Raw genomic sequence first — 22,204 nt, forward strand, 5'->3', positions numbered from 1 at the left:
TTTTTTTTTTTAAGACAGAGTTTTGCTCTTGTTGCCTAGACTGGAGTGCAATTGCGTGATCTCAGCTCACTGCAACCTCCGCCTCCCAGGTTCAAGCAATTCTCCTGCCTCCCAAGTAGCTGGGATTACAGGTATGCACCACCACACCCGGCTAATTTTTTGTATTTAGTAGAGACGGGGTTTCACCATGTTGGTCAGGCTGGTCTGGAACTCCTGACCTCAGGTGATCCACCTGCCTCAGCTTCCTAAAGTTCTGGGATTACAGGCATTGAGCTACTGTGCTCAACCTGAGGTCATGTATTTTTAATTCATAACTTTTACAAATATTTACTGGATGACTGCCATGCCAGGCATTTTGAGGAATTCTTGGCTACTGTCTGACCACCTGAATCCTTGGAGCCGAAGAGGAGCAAGGAGCACTGTTCACTCTTGGAGGAAATGGGATATTTCCTCTGGCCCCTTGATTCTGCTCACCCTTTTTTTTTCTTTTCTTTTCTTTTCTTTTCTTTTTTTTGAGACGGAGTTTCGCTCTTGTTGCCCAGGCTGGAATGCAATGGTGCGATCTCGGCTCACCACAACCTCCGCTTCCCAGGTTCAAGCAATTCTCCTGCCTCAGCCTCCCAAAGTAGCTGGGATTAAAGACATGCGCCACCACACCCGGCTAATTTTGTATGTTTAGTAGAGATGGGGTTTCTCCGTGTTGGTCAGGCTGGTCTCGAACTCCCGACCTCAGGCGATCCGCCCGCCTCGGCCTCCCAAAGTTCTGGGATTACAGGCGTGAGCCACCGCGCCCGGCCTTTTTTCTTTTCTTTCGTTCTTTTTGTTTATTTTTGTTTTGTTGTTTTGTTTGGTATAGAAGTGTTGAAACGTACACCTCTTTCTTAAACCATCCTGACAAAGGGAAAGGGAAAAATACATTTCCCGTGAGGCGTTGTGACTAGAACAGCTGGAGGTGGACGGCAGAGTGCCGCGACGACTGCCAGGAGTTGTAGTTCTCCCCGGCCGCGTCACTGCGGCGTCGCCCACCCTTCTTCCCCGGGCAGGCCGCGGTTTCCTTTGTGGACGTGGCGAGGAGTGCCCGCGGCACCCCGTGCACTCATTGGCCCCGCCCCGTGAGACGCTCGTGCGAGCTCATTGGGCGGGGGGCGGGGCTCTGCGCTGCCAGAGGCGGGGCCTGACTGGAGAGCGGCCGAATTGGGCACATTTGCGGGAACGCAGAGCGGAGCGTGGAGAGCGGAGCGAAGCTGGATAACAGGGTAAAGGGAGTGGGTGGGATAACAGGGTAAAGGGAGTGGGTGGGGGGCCTCTGTCCAGGGAGGGCGGCTCGGGGCGGCTCGGGTCGAGGACCAGGGTCCGGACTGGGAGCAATGACGGGGAGCCTGCCTGACCTCTCGCTGGCCACAACTATGCCCTGCACCTTGCGTGGGATGTGCGCCACGTCTGTCTCTGTAATTCCCCCTGGCAGGTCTGGGACCCCCCTGAGACTCCGTCAGAAGATTCGGTCCTCCCCATAGGTGGCTTTACCTCTAAGCATCCCGCCCTCTTTTCCCCCATCGCCCGCCCTTTTTGAGCCCGAAAGCTTGCAGCCAACTTCCAACTCCCTGTCCTGTCCTAGGTAACCCCTCCACCCTGCCATTCTCCTATCCCGTGTCTGTCCCCATCCCTGTGACCCCTGACCCCTGGCCTTTGCCACTCCCCAGGGACCGATGATGTGGCGACCATCAGTTCTGCTGCTTCTGTTGCTACTGAGGTACGGGGCCCAGGGGAAGCCATCCCCAGACGCAGGCCCTCATGGCCAGGGGAGGGTGCACCTGGCGGCCCCCCTGAGCGACGCTCCCCATGATGACGCCCACGGGAACTTCCAGTACGACCATGAGGCTTTCCTGGGACGGGAAGTGGCCAAAGAATTCGACCAACTCACCCCAGAGGAAAGCCAGGCCCGTCTGGGGTAAGAGAGACATTCGGTTGGGGCGTGTCCAGAGGTGGGGCTTAGGAGAGAGACGCGGGGGTATCGACAGGGGTCAGAGAAATGGCCAGGGGTTAGAGAAATGGCGTGGACTGAACTTCAGTTCTTTGTGAGAAATGAAATTCTACCTTCTCTCCTTGGGAAAAAGAAATTAAGTTAAAATTGAGGCCTAAAGAGGACCTTTGAGACCGGGCGTGGTGGCTCATGCCTGTAATCCCAGCACTTTGGGAGGCCAAGGCAGGCGGATTACTTGAGGTCAGGAGTTCGAGAACAGCCTGGCCAACATGGTGAAATCCCGTCTCTACTAAAAATACAAAATTAGGCAGGCGTGGTGGTGGGCACCTGTAATCCCAGCTACTCGGGAGGCTGAGGCAGGAGAATCGCTTGAACCTGGGAGGTGGAGGTTGCAGTGAGCCAAAATTGCACCACTGCCCTCCAGCCAGGGCAACAAAGTGAGACTCCGTCTAAAAAACAACAACAACAACAATAAAAAAGAGGACCTTTGAGGGCAGCAAAATCTGGGTTAGATTCTGCCTCCTAAGCGCTCCTTATTCTTTTGTCCCAGACATCTCCCCTCCCCAAGCCTCAGTTTCCTGCTCTGTAAATGGCAGGGACTGGTGTGGAAAATGAGGTTTGGCCTTTAAGGAGCCCGGCCAGTGCAGGAGAGTGGCAGAGCCCTGAGTTTCAGGGTGAGCTGGGTGGAATGGAGCCCTGTCCACCCTCTGTGTCCGGGCCTGAGCGCAGGGGGGCGCGATGGGAGCAGCCGCCTTCTTCTGTGCATCCTCCTGACACTGATTGAGCCTGCAAAGGTTTATCGAGCACCTGCTATGTGCCAGGCACTGCTCTAGGTGCTGAAGTCACAACAGCTAACACATCTGTCCTCCTGAAGTTTACACTGTGGTGAGGGAAACAGCAAGAAGTCAATAAGTAGAAAGTGGCTCAAATAGAGATAAATGCATCCAAGAAAGATAAAGCAAGAGAGTCAGAAAGTGTGGAGGGGAGAGGTTGTTGGTGGGGGGGGGGAGTTGCAATTTTTATTTATTTATTTATTTACTTATTGAGATGGAGTCTCGCTCTGTCACCCAGGCTGGAGTGCAGTGGTGCGATCTCGGCTCACTGCAACCTCCACCTCCTGGGCTCAAGCAATTGTCCTGTCTCAGCCTCCCAAGTAGCTGGGATTACTGGTGCTAGCCACCACGCCCAGCTAATTTTGTATTTTTATTTTTTATTTTTATTTTTTTTGTTGTTGTTTTTGAGATGGAGTCTCGCTCTGTCACCCAGGCTGGAGTGCAGTGACGTGATCTCGGCTCAGTGGAACCTCCGCTTCCCGGGTTCAACCAATTGTTCTGCCTCATACTCCCTAGTAGCTAGGACTACAACTGAACGCCTCCACATCCAGCAAATTTTTTTTTCTTTCCTTTTTTTTTTTTGGAGACAGAGTGAGACTCTGTCTCCCGGGCTAGAGTGCAGTGGCGTGATCTCAGCTCATGCAACCTCTGCCTCCCAGGTTCAAGCAATTCTCCTGCCTCAGCCTTCCGAGTAGCTGGGACTATGGGTGCACGCCCACACGCCCAGCTAATTTTTTTTTTTTTTTTGTATTTTAGTAGAGACGGGGTTTCACTGTGTTGCCCAGGCTGGTCTCGAGCTCCTGAGCTCAGGCAATCCGCCCGCCTTGGCCTCCCAAAGTGCTGGAATTAACGTGTGAGCCACAGCACCCAGCCCAGGCCCAGGTAATTTTTCTTTTTTTTTCTTTTTTTTTTTTTTTGAGACGGAGTTTTGCTCTTGTTGCCCAGGCTGGAGTGCAGTGGCGCAATCTCGGCTCACCACAACCTCCGCCTCCTGGGTTCAAGTGATTCTCCTGCCTCAGCCTTCCGAGTAGCTGGGATTACAGGCATGCACCACCATGCCCGGCTAATTTTGTATTTTTAGTAGAGATGGGGTTTCTCCATGTTGGTCAGGCTGGTATCGACCTCCTGACCTCAGGTGATCTGCCCACCTCGGCCTCCCGAAGTGCTGGGATTATAGGCATGAGCCACCGCGCCCGGCTGGAGCTGCAATTTTAAACAGGGAACTTGGACAAGGCCTCCATGAGAAGGTGGTATGTGGTATTTGAGCCATGTGGGTATCGGAGTGAATAGCATTCCAGGCAGACAGAACAGTTAAGTGCAAAGGCCCTGAGGCAGGAGTGGGCTTGGAGTGTCAGAACAACAGTTCTGAGGCCCGTGTGGCTGGAACTCAGTGAGAAAGGGGAGAGAGTGGGAGGTGAGGGCAGAGAAGGAGCAAAGGGGTTCAGCATGGTGGTTCATGTGTGTGATCCCGCACTTTGGGAGGCCAAGGCTGGGGGATCACTTGAGCCCAGGAGTTCAAGACCAGCCTGGGCAACATAGTGATACCCCGCCTCTACAAAACAAATACAAAAATTAGCCCAGCATGGTGGCGTGCTCCTGTAGTCCCAGATACTAGGGAGGCTGAGGAGGGAGGATCACTTGGGCCTGGGAGGTCAAGGCTGCAGTGAGCCAAAATCATGCCGCTGCACTCCAGCCTGAGCAACAGAGCAAGACTTTGTCTCAAAAAGAGAGAGGGCCAGGTGCAGTGGCTCACGCCTGCAATCCCAGCACTTTGGGAGTCCAAGGCAGGCGGATCGCCTGAGACCATGCAAAGGGGGTCAGATCATGCAATGCAAAGCCTTTTAGGCCACGATGAAGATTTAGGCTTTTCTCCAATTGAGAGTAGAACTGAGGGAGGGCATGAGCTGACTTAGGTTTTGAGAGAATCCTGCCGGCTGCGAGGTGGGGAACAGACTGTGGGGAGCAAGAAGCAGGGAGCCCAGTGAGGAAGTGACTGCGATAGTCCAGGTGGAAGACAAGACAAGATTGGTGGTCAGATCAGGGTGGAGACAGTGGCGGTGGTCCCCAGGACTGCTGGCTGGGAGATTGTGCTTGGATGGGCATGCATGAAGGAGAAATGGAGGAAGAAGGGCAGTGACAGGTTAGCACATTTAGCTTAGCACTAATGGCAATGCCAGGCATTGTCCTAAGCGCTTTATTATTGTTATTATTATTATTATTTTGAGACGCAGTCTCGCTCTGTCTCCCAGTCTGGAGTGCAGTGGCGTGATCTCGGCTCACTGCAAGCTCCACCTCCCAGGTTCATGCCATTCTCCTGCCTCAGCCTCCCGAGTAGCTGGGACTACAGGCGCCCACCACCATGCCCAGCTAATTTTTTTGTATTTTTAGTAGAGACGGGGTTTCGCTGTGTTAGCCAGGATGGTCTAGATCTGCTGACCTTGTGATCCACCCACCTCGGCCTCCCAAAGCGCTGGGATTACAGGCGTGAGCCACGGCGCCTGGCCTTTTTTTTTTTTTTTTTTTTTTTTTTTTGAGACGGAGTCTCACTCTGTCATCCAGGCTGGAGTGCAATGGCTCGATCTTGGCTCACTGCAAGCTGCGCCTCCCAGGTTCACGCCATTCTCCTGCCTCAGCCTCCCGAGTAGCTGGGACTACAGGCACCTGCCACCACGCCCGGCTAATTTTTTGTATTTTTAGTAGAGACGGGGTTTCACCATGTTAGCCAGGATGGTCTCGATCTCCTGACCTTGTGATCCGCCCTCCTCGGCCTCCAAAGTGTTTTTTGTTTGTTTGTTTGTTTGTTTGTTTTTGAGACAAGGTCTTACTCTGTTGCCCAGGCTGGAGTGCAGTGGCACGATCTCAGCTCACTGCAACCTACGCCTCCTGGGTTCAAGCAATTCTCCTGCCTCAGCCTCCCGAGTAGTGGATATTACAGGCATCCACCACTGTGCCCGGCTACTTTTTGTATTTTTAGTAGAGACGGTTTCACCATGTTGGCCAGGCTGGTCTGGAACTCCTCACCTCAGGTGATCTGCCCACTTCGGCCTCCCAAAGTGCTGGGATTACAGGCGTGAGCCACCGTGCCCAGCCTATTATTGTTGTTATTATTTGAGACAGAGTCTCGCTCTGTTGCCCAGGCTGGAGTGCAGTGGTACTATCTCGGCTCACTGCAACCTCCATCTCCCAGATTCAACCAATTCTCCCGCGTCAGCCTCCAGAGTAGCTGGGATTTCAGGTGCGTGCCACCATGCCCTCCTAATTTTTGTATTTTTAGTAGAGACAAGGTTTCACCATGTGGACCAGGCTGGTCTGGAACGTCTGATCTCAAGTGATTCGCCTGTCTTGGCTTCCCAAAGTGCTGGGATTACAGGCGTGAGCCACCGCGCCTGTCCTGTCCTAAGTGCTTTACATGGCCTAACTCATTTATTCCCCACAACCGCCCTTTTGGGGTAGGTACCGTTTTTTTTACCTCCGTTTTACAGAGGGGTAACTGAGACACAGAGAGGTTAAGTCACTTGCCCACAGTCACACAGCCAGTAAGAGGAAGTGGCTGGATTTGGACCTAAAATGTCTGGCTGTGGAGCCCAAGCACTTAACAACACCAGGAACCTCAGAGAAGGGTGTGATTCCGGGGACAGAGTGGGGCCCTAGACAGACTGGAGCAGAGACCGCCTGGTGCGGGAGGTGGGGCGGTGACTCAGGCAGGCCTGGAGAGGGCTCTGCTGTCTCGGATTTTCGACCTTAGGGAGGGGGCCGCGGGGGCCTAGGGACGGTGACAGGGAGGAGGGCTCCATGTAGTCTCTGTTAGAGATTGGGAGAGGACCGGCCTGGCAAGGCGTCACCAAGGGAGAGGAGAGGGGCCCGAGAGCTGATAGGCGTGGCCCGAGAGAAGGGGAGAGATGGAACCTAAAGTGGCTTGACATGCGACAGGGAGGGGCACAGGAGCCAGGAGGAGCATGGGGAGGGGCAGAGGGAGACTGAGCCCCCGGGGTTGCGGGTGATGGTCCTCAGGCAGTGCCTGATTCAGCCGGGAGCAGGCAGGGGAAAGCCACGGGGCTCAGCACAGGGCAGGGCTGGAGGGAGAGGAGCCTGAAATTGACACGCGCAGCCTGGTAAGGGGGAGGGGCATGGGGCGGGTCGGGGCCTGAGACAGCGGGGGATCGGGGGTGTGGCCGTGGCTGTCTGGGTTCAGAGTCAATCTTGCAACAGGGCCCCCTTGGCAAGGGTCACAGTGCGACGCCGCGCTCCCCTTCACCACCCCAGCTCGGCCCAGCGAGAGGTGCAGCACGTGCAGGCCGAGGGCGGGGCCGGCGCGGAGAGGGTGGCCCTGCATCGTAGTAGGCCCCTCCCCCGCAGTGCTCCCAGCAGGCCCGCTCATTCTGGAGAAGGGCGTGACTCGACCTGGGGGTGGACCCTAGGCTGAGGGGTAGGGTCCTCCGGTGGGCTTGGTCCCGAAATTGACCCGCGCCCGTCCCCAGTTAGCCCGCGGACCGTGGACTGTATTTTCAGCCCCGGATCCGAAGTGTCCCAGGGGGCGTGGCCCCGTGCGAGGGGCGGGGCCTGGGGGGCGGGACCAGAGCCTGACGTGTGCCCGCCCCGGCTTGTAGGCGGATCGTGGACCGCATGGACCGCGCGGGGGACGGCGACGGCTGGGTGTCGCTGGCCGAGCTTCGCGCGTGGATCGCGCACACGCAGCAGCGGCACATACGGGACTCGGTGAGCGCGGCCTGGGACACGTACGACACGGACCGCGACGGGCGTGTGGGTTGGGAGGAGCTGCGCAACGCCACCTATGGCCACTACGCGCCCGGTACGCGGCGAGCCCCCGACCCTGCTCCCCATACACCGTGACCCTGACCTTCTGGACCGCCTCATTCTGAGAACCCTGAACCCATTTACCCGGAGTCCCTGGCCCCTAACCAGGCTCTACCCACTTTTAGGAGCCCATAACTGTGAGATCTTCAGTTTCTCACCTCTGGCTTCTCTTTTTTGTTTTTCGTCTGCTTATTTTTCTGGTATTTAGCTGCATGCTAAAAACGATCTTTTTTTCAAACATGAAGTCACAATTAGGTGCTAAAAGCCACTGAACGCACCCAAACAGGGACTTGAAACCTGGGCCCTCAAATTAAAAGTCCAATGCTCTACCAACTAAGCTACCCAGGTTCCCTTCAGGGTTTTCATTCTGGGACTCACCACCTCTGTGACAATATGACTAGGGTACTTGAGATCCCTGGCCAAGGACACCTACTTTCCATGCCTTGTCATCCTGACCCCTAACTTCCGTGACCTCTCATCCTGAGAACCCCAAAGCCAGTTACTCAGCCCCTGACTCTCAGATCCCTCCTTTCTGTCCCAAGTCCCAGCCTCAGTGCCCCACCCCCTGCCACACACACAGCCCTCATTCTCTCCCTCCTCTCCTCTCTGTCCCTGGCCCCAGCCTCCCCGTCCAGCCTGTCCTCCACAGGGCTCCGGGGGCGGGGGTCTTCATGCCCAGCACTGACTCTGCCCCTCCCTCCCCCTCCTGGGCCCCCAGGAGACAGTCCCACTCCCCAGCCGGGACGTTTCCTCCTGTGGCTTTGTTTTTCTGCATTTTCTGCACCAAATGGATTTTCTGTGGTTTTCCTGAACTCACCACACTCTTCAAACCTCTACCTTCTGCCCATATTGTTCCCTCCAGTTACAATGCCCGTCCCCTCCTCTCAGTCAAGCCATCTCAGTCCCTGTAAGCTACCCCATCACAGCCTTAGTCTGGGGCCAAAAGGCCCACTGTCAACTCAAAGTCGGCCATTCCTGTCTCCACACGCTTGGATCAGTTATTTCTTCTCTCTGAGAATCAATTTTTGCATTCAGAAAGTAGAATACATGGAAAAACCCACTGTATGTGCTTTTTTGTGATGATTAAATGCAATATTGTGCATAAAGAGCTTAGCATATAATCTCTCACAAGTTAGCTAATTTATTGGGTGGATATAATATGTTATATAGCCTGGGTGCCATGGCTCACGCCTGTAATCCCAGCACTTTGGGAGGCCGAGGTGGGTGGATCACGTGAGATCAGAAGTTAGAGACCAGCCTGGCCAATGTGGCAAAACCCCGTCTTACCACAAAAAAAAAACTTAGCTGGGCGTGATGGTGTGCACCTGTGATCACAGCTACTCTGGAGGGTGAGGCAAGAGAATAACTTGAACCCAGGAGGCAGAAGTTGCAGTGAGCCGAGATCACACCACTGCACTCCAGCCTTGGCGACAGAGTGAGACTCTGTCTCAAAAAAAAAAAAAAAAAATATATATATATAGATAGATATACACACACACTAATAATATGTTATATAACATTATATACTTAAATATATATACAACTTATATATAAAGTATCAATATATGCTTTTTTTTTTTTTTTGTGAGGGAGTTTTGCTCTTGTTGCCCAGGCTGGAGTGCAGTGGCGTGGTCTCGGCTCACTGCAACCTCCGCCTCCCGGGTTCAAGCGATTTTCCTGCCTCAGCCTCCCAAGTAGCTGGGATTACAGGCATGCGCCACCATGCCTGGCTAATTTTGTATTTTTAGTAGAGATGGGGTTTCTCCATGTTGGTCAGGCTGGTCTCGAACTCCCGACCTCAGGTGATCTGCCCACCTCGGCCTCCCAAAGTGCTGTGATTACAGGTTTGAGCCACCGCACCCGGCCTACTTTTTTTTTTTTTTTTTTTTGAGATGGAATGGAGTTTCACTCTTGTTGGCCAGGCTGCAGTGCAATGGCAAGGTCTCGGCTCACTACAACCTCATCCTCCTGGGTTCAAGCAATTCTCCTGCCTCAGCCTCACGAGTAGCTAGGACTACAGGCGCCCACCACCATGCCAGGCAAATTTTTGTATTTTTAGTAGAGAAGGAGTTTCACCATGTTGACGAGGCTGGTCTCGAACTCCTGACCTCAGGCGATCCACCCACCTCGGCCTCCCAAAGTGCTGGGATTACAGGTGTGAGCCACTGTGCCAGCCTTCTAAAATTTTTTTTTTTTTTTTTTTTTTTGAGACATAGCCTCCCTCTGTCGCCCAGGCTGGAAAGCAGTGGTGCAGTCTCAGCTCACGGCAACATCCGCTTCCTGGGTTCAATCGACTCTTGTGCCTCAGACTCCCGAGTAGCTGGGATTACAGGCGTGCCCCACCATGCCCGGCTAAGTATTTTTTTGGTAGAGATGGGGTTTCGCCATGTTGGCCAGGCTGGTCTCAAACTCCTGACCTCAAGTGATCTGCCAGCTTCAGCCTCCCAAAGTGCTGCTATTACAGGCGTGAGCCACCGCATCCAGCCTACTGATATATACTTATTAACTCCACAGAAATCTTTGTACCCCAGTAGGATTTACTTTGTCTTTGTTTTAACCTGCTTGGCGTTTCCTCCATTAAAGCTCATCTCACTGAGACCTGTCCTTCCCCAGGTGAAGAATTTCATGACGTGGAGGATGCAGAGACCTACAAAAAGATGCTGGCTCGGGACGAGCGGCGTTTCCGGGTGGCCGACCAGGATGGGGACTCGATGGCCACTCGAGAGGAGCTGACAGCCTTCCTGCACCCCGAGGAGTTCCCTCACATGCGGGACATCGTGATTGCTGTGAGTGGCGGCTGGGGAACCCTGCCCCCCACACCCTTCCGGGGACCCAGGCTTCCGGTTCAGGTCCTGCTTCCCAGCACCGACCTGGGGGCAGGCAGTCACCTGGCTCTCCAGCATCTTGCCGGGGAAGCCAGGCCGCAAACACAGGTCAGAGGACGGTGACCTTTCCCACCTCCAATCTCAGACCCCTGGGGTCTGATCTCTCCTCGTCTGGCCTCCCCCTCCCTGTGCTCGCATTTGGGGTCCAGGCCCCCAGCCTTCCCTCAGACAGCCACTGTGCCCCACCTTATACAATTTCTTTTCTTTCTTTTTTTTTTTGAGACATAGCCTCCCTTGGTTGCCCAGGCTGGAAAGCAGTGGTGCGATCTCAGCTCACTGCAACCTCTGCCTCCCGGGTTCAAGCAATTCTCCTGCCTCAGCGTCCCGAGTAGCTGGGATTACAGGCGCGCACCACCACACCTGGCTAATTTTTAGTAGAGACAGGGTTTCTTCATGTTGGTTAGGCTGGTCTCAAACTCTCGACCTCAGGTGATCTGCCTGCCTCAGCCTCCCAAAGTGCTAGGATTATAGGCATGAGCCACTGTGCCCGGCCAATTTTTAATTTTTTTTCTAGTAGAGATGGGATTTCACCATGTTGGCCAGGCTGGTCTTGAACTCCGGACCTCAGGTGATCTGCCCACCTTGGCCTCCCAAAGTGCTGGGATTACAGGTGTGAGCCACCGTGCCTGGCCCCAAAATGTGCTTTGTTCTATAGAAGAAGGCTTTTTTTTCTTTCCTTCCTCTTTTTTTTTTTTTAGTTTTTGAGACAGGGCCTCACTCTGTTACCCAGACCGGAGGGCAGTGGCTCAATCTCAGCTCACTGCAACCTCAAACTCTTGGGCTCAAGTAATCCTCCCACCTCCGCCTTCTGAGAAGCTGAGGCCACCAGGCACAAGCCACCATGTCTGGCTAATGTTTTTTTTTTTTTTTCAGACGGAGTCTCGCTCTGTCGCCCATGCTGGAGTGCAGTGATGCGATCTCGGCTCACTGCAAGCTTTGCCTCCCGGGTTCACTCCATTCTCCTGCCTCAGCCTCCCGAGTGGCTGGGACTACAGGCGCATGCCACCATGCCCGGCTAATTTTTTTTTTTTTTTTAGTAGAGACGGGGTTTCACTGTGTTAGCCAGGATGGTCTCGATCTCCTGACCTCGTGATCCACCCACCTCGGCCTTCCAAAGTGCTGGGATTACAGTTGTGAGCCACCACACCTGGCCATGCCTGGCTAATTTTTAAATTTTGTGTAGAGACAGGGTCTCGCCATGTTGCCCAGGCTAGTCTCAAAATCCTGGGCTCAATCGATCCTCCTGCCTCGGCCTCCCAAAGTGCTGGGATTACAGGTGTGAGCCACTGTGCCCAGCCCACAGTCTTATAGTGAATGAGTTTGGATATAAATTGGGGAACAAAAGTCGTTTTGCTCCAGAAGGGCACAAAAACAAGGAGCGGAGGTGACCAGTGTGTCAGAAGAAGCCCCAAAGTGCACCATGTTCACACATAAAGCAGAGGTAGGTTCTAGGCTCTGCTAAACATAAAGGAGCTTCTCCCCTTGGAGGGTGTTTGCTGGGGCTTGAGCAAGTTATTAGGGACCCAGGACAGCTCCCCTTGTGAGCAACAAACCTGTGCACTGCTGGACATTGGGGCCTCCGGGCTTTTGCCCCGTAAATGCAGGTGGTGCCTGTTTGATGATAACATCCCAGAAAGCCCGCAAATTTCCTACATGCCACCTGTTGAGACTGCTCTACTGCCTGCCTCCCACAGCTGCCCGGAGCTAAATTTCCAAGAGAACCTCTCACTCTTACCCCAGGGGTCCAGCCTCCCCCAGGAGCCAGGGTCATCGGCCCCCAGCCTCAATGCCCCTTTCTCCCCCAGGAAACCCTGGAGGACCTGGACAGAAACAAAGATGGCTATGTCCAGGTGGAGGAGTACATCGGTGAGTGGGCCCCAATTTCTTCTTGGGATGCCTGTCCTCTCTCAGGCATGGGCAGGGTTGGTGGGGGTAGCCGGAGGTACATCGCCCATCATCAGAGAGCAGTGGCCCTCAGACATGGGGGCAGGGGCACTCACTGCTTGAGTTCATTTAGCCACCCAACATTTATTGAGCACCTACTCTATACCAGACACAAAAAGCATCTATTGAGCACCTGCTGTGTGTCACGCCCAGGATACACTTACTGAGCACCTACTGCATATGGGTGGTTGCGCCTACAGCAGACAATAACACAGACAAATCCCTTCTTGGGGGTCTGGAGTTTCTACAAAATCAAGGCTCAGGGGCTATGTTTAGTTGAGAATGGGGGTCAGGAAGCTGGTCTTGAAGCTGCGTCTGCACAGCAAACACTGTTTCCTGTTACATGGGATGTTGGGGGGATCCTCACAATACCCCCTGAGTTCTGAGTTCTCCCTGGGCCCCTGCCACTGTCCCTGCCCCTAGCGGGCAAAAAATTTAGTCAAGGAGAATGCTAACAAGGAATTTTTTATTTATTTATTTTTTTTTTGAGACAGAGTTTTTTTCTGTTGCTCAGGCTGGAGCGCAGTGGCGTGGTATCGGCTCTCTGCAACCTCCGCCTCCCGGGCTCAAGAGATTCTTCTGCCTCAGCCTCCTGAGTAGCTGGGATTACTGGTGCCTGCCACCACGCCTGGCTAATTTTTGTATTTTTAGTGGAGATGGGATTTCACCATGTTGGCCAGGCTGGTCTAGAACTCCCAACCTCAGGTGATCTGCTCATCTTGGCCTCCCAAAGTGGTGGGATTACAGGCGTGAGCAACCACGCCCGGCCAGGAATTTTTTTTTAAGTTTGAAAACATTGTTTATTCTTTTATTTTTTTCTGACCACATCCTACATGAGAAAACATTTTTCTTTCTTTCCTTCTCTCACTTTCTTTCTTTCTTTCTGTCACTCTTTCTTTCTATCTGTCTGTGTGTGTGTGTGTGTGTGTCTCTCTCTTTATTAAATAGAGATAGGTTCTCACTATATTGTCCAGGCTGGTCTAGAACTCCTGGGTTCAAGCAATCTTCCCACCTTGGCCTCCCAAAGAGCTGGGATTACAGGCATGAATCACCACACCTGGCTGAGAGAACATTTTTATATTTTTTTCTTAAGAGATGGGGTTGGGCCGGGCGCAGTGGCTCACACCTGTAATCTCAGCACTTTGGGAGGCTGAGATGGATGGATCATGAAGTCAGGAGTTCGAGACCAGCCTGGCCAAGATGGTGTACTAAAAATACAAAAATTAGCCGGGCCTGGTGGCAGGAGCCTGTAATCCCAGTTACTCTGGGGACTGAGGCAAGAGAATCTCTGGAACCCGGGAGGCAAAGGTTGCAGTGAGCTGCAATCGCACCATTGCACTTCAGTCTGGGCAACAAGAGCGAAACTCCATCTTAAAAAAAAAAAAAGAGAGATGGGGTCTTGCCCTGTCGCCCAGGCTGGAGTGCAGTGGGGTGATCTTGGCTCACTGCAGCCTTGACCTCCTGGGCTCAAGGGATCCTCCCACCTCAGCCTCCCAAGTAGCTGAGACTCCAGGCACAGTGCGGCCTCTGGAGATACTTCTGGTTGTCACTTCTAGAGGGGTGAGGATGCTACTGACGTCTCCTGGATAGAGCCCAGGGATGCTCCTTAGCATTCTCCGGTGCACAGGACAGACCCTGACAACAAGGAGGTCACAGGCCCCAGATGCCAGCAGCTGTCCCCATCTCTTTTTTTTTTTTTTTTTTGAGACAGAGTCTCGCTATTGTCGCCCAGGCTGGAGTGCAGTGGCATGATCTCGGCTCACTGCAACCTCCGCCTCCCAGGTTCAAGCAATTCTCTTGTTTCAGCCTCCTGAGTAGGTGGGATTACGGGCGTGCACCACCACGCCTGGCTAATTTTGTATGTTTAGTAGAGACGGGGTTTCACCATTTTGGTCAGGCTGGTCTTGAACTCTTGACCTCAGGTTATCCACCTGCCTCGGCCTCCCAAAGTGCTGGCATTACAGGCGCGAACCACCGCACCCAGCCTATCTTCTCAATTACTTCATCCCATTAAGACTTCATCTTCCATTCCTCAGCTCTACCAGGCAGACACTGTCACTATCCTCCATTATATAGATGACACCTGAGGCCCAGGGGGGTTGAAGGGATCTGCTGAAGACAATGGGAAGAGGCAGGGCTAGGATTTGAACCTTGGTGTTTGGGCTCTGGCACCTATTTCTTAACTCCTCCCCAACCAGTAACATATCAAAATGTATAAAATTGGGGTGGGCGCCATGGCTCACGCCTGTATTCCCAGCACTTTAGGAGGCCAAGGCGGGTGGATCACTTGAGGTCAAGAGTTCAAGACCAGCCTGGCCAACATGATGAAACCCTGTCTCTACTAAAACTACAAAAATTAGCTGGGTGTGGTGGCGGGTACCTGTAATCCCAGCTACTTGGGAGGCTGAGGCAGGAGAATCACTTGAACCCAGAAGGTGCAGGTTGCAGTGAGCTGAGATTGTGTCACTGCACTCCAGCCTGTAATCCCAGCACTTTGGGAGACTGAGGCAGGTGGATCACGGGGTCAGGAGTTTGAGAGCAGCCTGGCCAAGATGGTGAAACCCCGCCTCTACTAAAAATACAAAAATTAGCTGGGCGTGGTGGCACGCACCTGTAATCCCAGCTACTTGGGAGGCTGAGGCAGGAGAATCGCTTGAACCTGGGAGGCATAGGTTGCAGTGAGCTGAGATTGCGCCATTGCACTCCAGCCTGGGCAACAAGAGCGAAACTCCATCTTAAAAAAAAAAAAAGGGGGTGGGGTCTTGCCCTGTTGCCCAGGCTGGAGTGCAGTGGGGTAATCACAGCGAGACTCCATCTCAAAAAAAAAAAAAAAATTTGTAGAAACAGGGTCTTGCTATGTTGCCCAGGTTGGTCTTGAATCTTGGCCTCAAATGACCCTCCTGCCTGGGTCTCCCAAAGTGTTGGATTACAGTCATCACTGCACCTGGCATCTCTGTCACCTGCTAACTGGCCAGAAACATCCTCGCACGTTCCTCCTGCATAGACATTGCTTACTATGTGCCAGGCACTGCCTTGGCCAATGCACACGCTACTTCACATGTGTGTCAATGAAATCAATCAATCATGCAATCAACCAATCAAATGAATTTCACCTGTAACACAAATGATTGCTTATAAGTCAGGTTCTGTTACTAATTCCATCGAAACGGAAGAGGACGCTGAGGCAAGAGAGAGGGTAGTGAGTTGCTCAAGGGCCTGGTTCAGGAAGTATCAGAGCCAGGATCAGCCCCCAGCTCCACTAGACCCCCAGAGCTGCCCCTGACCTTGTCCCCTCTGTCCTGGCCCCCAGCGGATCTGTACTCAGCCGAGCCCGGGGAGGAGGAACCAGCGTGGGTGCAGACGGAGAGGCAGCAGTTCCGGGACTTCCGGGACCTGAACAAGGATGGGCACCTGGACGGGAGTGAGGTGGGCCACTGGGTGCTGCCCCCTGCCCAGGACCAGCCCCTGGTGGAAGCCAACCACCTGCTGCACGAGAGCGACACGGACAAGGTGCAGTGACGGGGCCTCGGCAGGAGCGAGGAGCGGGTGGGCATTGCGGGCCAGACTCCAGAAAGGAGCAAGACCTGGGCCTGGAGCTCAGGGTCCCTTTTAGGTGGGATAAAAAAAGAGGGACAGAGAGAGAGGAAAAGAGAGGGGACGGAGGCCCAGAAAGAGAGGGGGACAGAGACCCAGAGAGAGAGGGGGACAGAGACCCAGAGAGAGAGGGGGACAGAGACCCAGAGACCCAAAGAGAGAAGGACAGGGACCAAGACAGGGGGACAGATTCAGAGAGAAAGGGACAGAGGCCTAGAGAACAAGGGTCCCAGAGACTTCGGGACACGCTTGGATGCAGGGAGGGCTTTTGAAAGCAGGGCCGTGTTGTCCCTTCTGAACCCTGACCCTCCCTCCAGGACGGGCGGCTGAGCAAAGCAGAAATCCTGGGTAATTGGAACATGTTTGTGGGCAGTCAGGCCACCAACTATGGCGAGGACCTGACCCGGCACCACGACGAGCTGTGAGCCCCGCGCACCTGCCACAGCCTCAGAGGCCCGCACAATGACCGGAGGAGGGGCCGCTGTGGTCTGGCCCCCTCCCTGTCCAGGCCCCGCAGGAGGCAGATGCAGTCCCAGGCATCCTCCTGCCCCTGGGCTCTCAGGGACCCCCTGGGTCGGCTTCTGTCCCTGTCACACCCCCAACCCCAGGGAGGGGCTGTCATAGTCCCAGAGGATAAGCAATACCTAGTTCTGACTGAGTCTCCCAGCCCAGACCCAGGGACCCTGGCCCCAAGCTCAGCTCTAAACCGCCACCAACCCCTCCAGCTCCAAATCTGAGCCTCCACGACATAGACTGAAACTCCCCTGGCCCCAGCCCTCTCCTGCCTGGCCCGGCCTGGGACACCTCCTCTCTGCCAGGAGGCAATAAAAGCCAGCGCCGGGACCTTGTGTGTCTGTGTCTGTGTCTGTCTGTTGTCTGCCTGTCTCTATGAAGGGTAAGGGGGCCCTGGAGACGGTTTGAGGGCTGTGACTGGGAGTTGGGGGCTGAGACATGCAATAGGGGACCAGGCATTTGAAGGAGGGGTGCTGGCTGTTGGAGGGATTGGAGGGCGTTCCTCGGTATAAAACAAACAAACAAAAAAATTTGGGCCAGGCCCGGTGGCTCACGCCTGTAAGCCCAGCAATTTGGGAGGCTGAGGCGGGTAGATCACGAGGTCAGGAGTCCTAGACCAGCCTGGCCAACATGATGAAACCCCGTCTCTACTAGAAATACAAAAATTAACCAGGCGTGGTGATGGGCACCTATAATCCCAGCTACTCTGGAGGCTGAAGCAGGAGAATCGCTTGAACCCGGGAGGTGGAGGTTGTCATGAGCCGAGATGGCGCCACTGCACTCCAGCCTGGGTGACAGAGGGAGACTCTGTCTCAAAAAAAAAAAGGGAAAAAAAGCCTGGACTCTGCAGCGCACAAACCAGACAGGAAGCCCTGCCCTCTCAGAGCTCCAGTTCTGTAAGGAAGAGAGACAGCGACCTAAAATATGGCACGGCGCAACAGACGCTGTGAAGCAGGGGAAGCGTGTAGCAGGGTGGCAATGTTCTGATGACTGAGAGGCTGGGAAAGGTCTCAATGGTAAATGGAGTGAAGGAGGGAGCCACGGAGAGATCTGGAGGGAGAGCATTCCAGGGAGAGAGAAGAGCAAGTAAAATGGCCCTGAGGCAGGAGTGGGCCTGGTGTGGCAGCATCAGCAAGGAGGCTAGAGTGGCTGGAAGGGAATGAGCCAGCGGAAGAGGGTCAGAGCTGAGAGCAGATGGGGCAAGTGGCCAGACTGTGCAGGCCCCTGCAGGCAGGTCATGGTGGTCCCTGTTTGGTGGCACAAGACAGGGATGGACAGAGACCCAGAGAGAAGGGGATGGGGACCCAGAGAGAGAGGGACAGAGACCTGGAAAGAGAGGGGACAGAGACCCAGAGAGAGAGGGAAACAGAGACCCAGAGAGAGAGGGGAACAGAGACCCAGAGAGAGGGAGACAGAAACTCAGAGAGAGGGAAACAGAGACCCAGAGAGAGGGGGACAGAGATCCAAAGAGATGGGGATAGAGACCCAGAGAGACAGAATTTATTCTGAGTGACATGAGAGTCGCTGGAGTGTCATGAGCAGAGGAGGGATTATAAACTGCTTTGAGTTATTTAAGAGTCGGGTTGGACGCAGTGGTTCACACCTGTAATCCCAAGGATTAATCAAGGATTGCTTGAGGCCAGGAGTTCAAGACCAGTCTGGGATGATCTTTTATAAAGATGGCATCTTTTTTTTCTTTTTTTTTGAGACGGAGTCTCGCTCTGTCGCCCAGGCTGGAGTGCAGTGGCGCACTCTCACCTCACTGCAAGCTCCACCTCCCGGGCTCACGCCATTTATAGAGACCATATCTCTATTTAAAAATTAGTTTATGGCCGGGCACGGTGGCTCACGCCTGTAATCCCAGCTCTTTCAGAGGCCGAGGCGGGCAGATCACGAGGTCAGGAGATCGAGACCATCCTGGCTAACACGGTGAAACCCTGCCTCTACTAAAAAATACAAAAAATTAGCCGGGCATGGTGGCGGGCGCCTGTAGTCCCAGCTACTCGGGAGGCTGAGGCAGGAGAATGGCCTGAACCTGGGAGGCGGAGCTTGTAGTGAGCCGAGATTGCGCCACTGCACTCCAGCCTGGGAGACAGAGCGAGACTCCGTCTCAAAAAAAAAATTGATTTACTAAAAAAATTAATTTACTAATTAATTTTTAAAAAGGAAATTCAAGAACAGGCAAAACTAATCTGGGGATTAGAACTCAGGATGTTGTTCACCCTTGCGGGGGAGGGACCAGAATGGACCTCATGGGCTTCTTATTGGGAGAGGGAGGCTGGAAAATAGCCTATTCTTGATCTAGGTACTGCTTCCCAGGGGTGGTCAGATTATGAAAATTCATTCAGTTCTCCACATGTGATGTATGCCCTTTTATGCATGATAGAATTCAATTCAAAATTTACTTTTTTGTTTGTTTGTTTTTTGAGACAGAGTTTTGCTCTTGTTGCCCAGGCTGGAGTGCAATGGCACAATCTCGGCTCACTGCAACCTCCACCTCCCAGGTTCAAGCGATTCTCCTGCCTCAGCCTCCTGAGTAGCTGGGATTACAGGCATGCACCACCACGCCTGGCTAATTTTGTATTTTTAGTAGAGACAGGGTTTCTCCATGTTGGTCAGGCTGGTATCGAACTCCTGACCTCAGGTGATCCACCTGCCTCAGCCTCCCAAAGTGCTGGGATTACAGGCATGAGCCACTGCGCCTGGCCACCAGCTCTGTCTTTTAAAAAAAAAAAAAAATTAGGCCAGGCACAGTGAGCCGCGATTGTGCCACTGCACACCAGCTTGGCGAGAAAGCGAGACTCTGTCTAAAAAAAAAAACAAAAAAAACAAAAAAATTACATTAAAAAAATCCCCCTGATTTTTTAGGGTAGTGAAACCATTCTGTATGATACTGTAATGATAGGTGCATGCCATTATATATTACACAAAACTCATAGAATGTACAGCACAAAGAATGAACTCTAATATAAACCATGGACTTGAGTTAATATATCAATATTGGCTTATTGATTGGAACAAATGTACCATACTAATGCAAGATGTTAATAAGGAAAACCAAGGGCACGTGGGAACTCCATACTTTCTACTCACTTCTTTGTTAACCTAAACTGGTCTAAAACTAAGGCTCCTTAATGTAAAAAATCATAAGGAACTAAGAAAAAATATCTCCTTTGTAAGACTAAAGTCCCATAGGCCCATCCCCTCGTATTTAACAGATTTTTTTTCCCTCTTGGGAAAGGAGATAGACATAACCCAGGGTTAGACCGTAAACCTATAGACAGCTTGGAGAGAACTGTCATCTTAGTAATATTAAGTTTACCAATCTATAAACACGGTATATCTCCACATTGCTTTAAGTCTTTTAATTATCTCATCAATGTTTTGTAGTTTTCAGTTTTTTGTTGTTGTTGTTAAGTTAATCCCTAAGTATCGTGGTTTTTTCCTCTGCTACAGCAAATAAAAATGCTTTTTAACTTCATATTTCAAGTTTTTGCTTCCAATATATAAAATAGAATTATTTTGATATTGGCCAGGCGCGGTGGCTCACGCCTGTAATCCCAGCACTTTGGGAGGCCGAGGCGGGCGGATCACGAGGTCAGGAGATCGAGACCATCCTGGCTAACACGGTGAAACCCCGTCTTTACTAAAAATACAAAAAATTAGCTGGGCATGGTGGCGGGCGCCTGTAGTCCCAGCTACTCCAGAGGCTGAGGCAGGAGAATGGTGTGGACCTGGGAGGCGGAGCTTGCAGTGAGCAGAGATAGCACCACTGCACTCCAGCCTGGGCGACAGAGCAAGACTCCATCTCAAACAAAAGAATTATTTTGATATTAACTTCATATGCTGTGAACTTGCCAAATGTACTTACTAGTTCTAGAATTTCCATGTTATCCCTTTTTATTATTTTATTTATTCACTGACATTTCCTGTCGTTTTATGCATTATAAACATTTAGATTCCTCAGTATAGTTATAATAGCTCTTACAATAGCTTTGTGTGTGTGTGAGGCCCCAGTGTGTGTGTGAGGCATCATGCAGTGGTGAGATCACAGCTCATTGTAGCCTTGATCTCCTGGGCTCTAGCAATCCTCCCACCTCAGCCTCCCGAGTAGCTGGGACTATAGGTGCATATCACCAAGCTGGGCTATTTTTTTTTTTGAGACGGAGTCTTGCTCTGTCGCCCAGGCTAGAGTGCAGTGGTGTGATCTCAGCTCACTGCAACCTCCACCTCCTGGGTTCAAACGATTCTCCTGCCTCAGCCTCCCGAGTAGCTGGGATTACAGGCGCCCGCCACGTGCCCAGCTAATTTTTTTGTATTTTTTAGTAGAGATGGGGTTTCACCATCTTGGCCAGGCTGGTCTCGAAATCCTGACCTCAGGATCCACCTGCCTCGGCCTCCCAAAGTGCTGGGATTACAGGCATGAGCCACCGCGCCTGACCTTTTTTTTTTTTTTTTTTGAGACAGAGTCTTGCTCTGTCATCCAGGCTGGAGTGCAGTGGTGTGATCTCAGATCACTGCAACTTCCACCTCCTGGGTTAAGGCGATTCTTGTGCCTCAGCTTCCCAAGTAGCTGGGACTGCAGGAGCCCACCACCACACCCAGCTAATTTTTTGTACTTTTTTGGTAGAAACAGGGTTTTGCCATGTTAGCTAGGCTGTTTCGAACTCCTGGCCTCAAGTGATCCACCTGCCTTGGCCTCCCAAAGTGCTGGGATTACAGGGCTGAGCCACTGTGCCGGGCCATGCTGGGTTAATTTTAAATTTTTTGTGGAGAAGACATTTCACTATGTTGCCCAGGATGGTCTTGGAACTCCTGGACTCAAGTGATCTTCCAGCCTCAGCCTCCCCAAGTACAGGAATTACAGGTGTGAGCCTCTGCAGCCACCCTATCAATGGCTATTTTTAAATTTAAAAAGTTATTTTTGTTTTTTGAGACAGGGTCTCACTCTGTCACCCAGGCTGGAGTGCAGTGGCAAAATTATGGTTCACTGCAGCCTCAACCTCCTGGGCTCAGGTGATACTCCCACCTCAGCCTCCTGAGTAACTGGGACTACAGGCATGGGCACAGCTAATATTTTGCATTTTTTAATAGAGACAAGGTTTTGTCACGTTGCCAAGCTAGTCTTGAACTCCTGGGCTCAAATGATCCTCCTGCCTCAGCCTCCCAAAGTGCTGGGATTACAGGCTTGAGCCATTGTGCCTGGCCAATAGCTATTTTTTTTTTTTTTTTTGAGATGGAGTCTTGCTCTTGTCGCCCTGGCTGGAGTGCAATGGCGTGATCTTGACTCACTGCAACCTCCGCCTCCCGGACTGAAGCGATTCTCCTGTCTTAGCCTCCCGAGTAGCTGGGATTACTGGCATGGACCACCACGCCCGGCTAATTTTTGTATTTTTAGTAGAGACGGGGTTTCACCATGTTGGCCAGGCTGGTCTTGACCTCCCGACCTCAGGTGATCCGCCCTCCCCGACCTCCCAAATTGCTGGGATTACAGGCATGAGCCACCGCGCCTGGCCAGTTCACTTTTTTTTTTAGGTTTACCTGGGCTTTTTGGAGTGTACCCATGCAGCCAGATGTGGTTCAGGGTCAGCTAGATATTTGAGTAGAGTTGGGCCGTGTGCGGTGACTCACGCCTGTAA

The 22,204-nt window shown here is 52.7% G+C and overlaps 1 protein-coding gene across 1 annotated transcript; it reads left to right on the forward strand.

Annotated features, from left to right (window-relative positions):
- The first annotated feature begins 320 nt into the window (after positions 1-320).
- On the forward strand, positions 321-16,895 carry RCN3 (reticulocalbin 3). Its single transcript, XM_034945220.3, has 7 exons — positions 321-1,256; positions 1,701-1,948; positions 7,422-7,624; positions 10,243-10,415; positions 12,320-12,380; positions 15,769-15,968; positions 16,370-16,895. The coding sequence occupies exons 2-7, from the start codon at positions 1,707-1,709 to the stop codon at positions 16,475-16,477; spliced, it is 987 nt and encodes a 328-aa protein (XP_034801111.2). The 5' UTR covers positions 321-1,256; positions 1,701-1,706; the 3' UTR covers positions 16,478-16,895.
- The last annotated feature ends 5,309 nt before the right edge of the window (positions 16,896-22,204 follow it).

Source organism: Pan paniscus, chromosome 20 (assembly GCF_029289425.2).
Source record: "Pan paniscus chromosome 20, NHGRI_mPanPan1-v2.0_pri, whole genome shotgun sequence".
Taxonomy (NCBI): domain Eukaryota; kingdom Metazoa; phylum Chordata; class Mammalia; order Primates; family Hominidae; genus Pan; species Pan paniscus.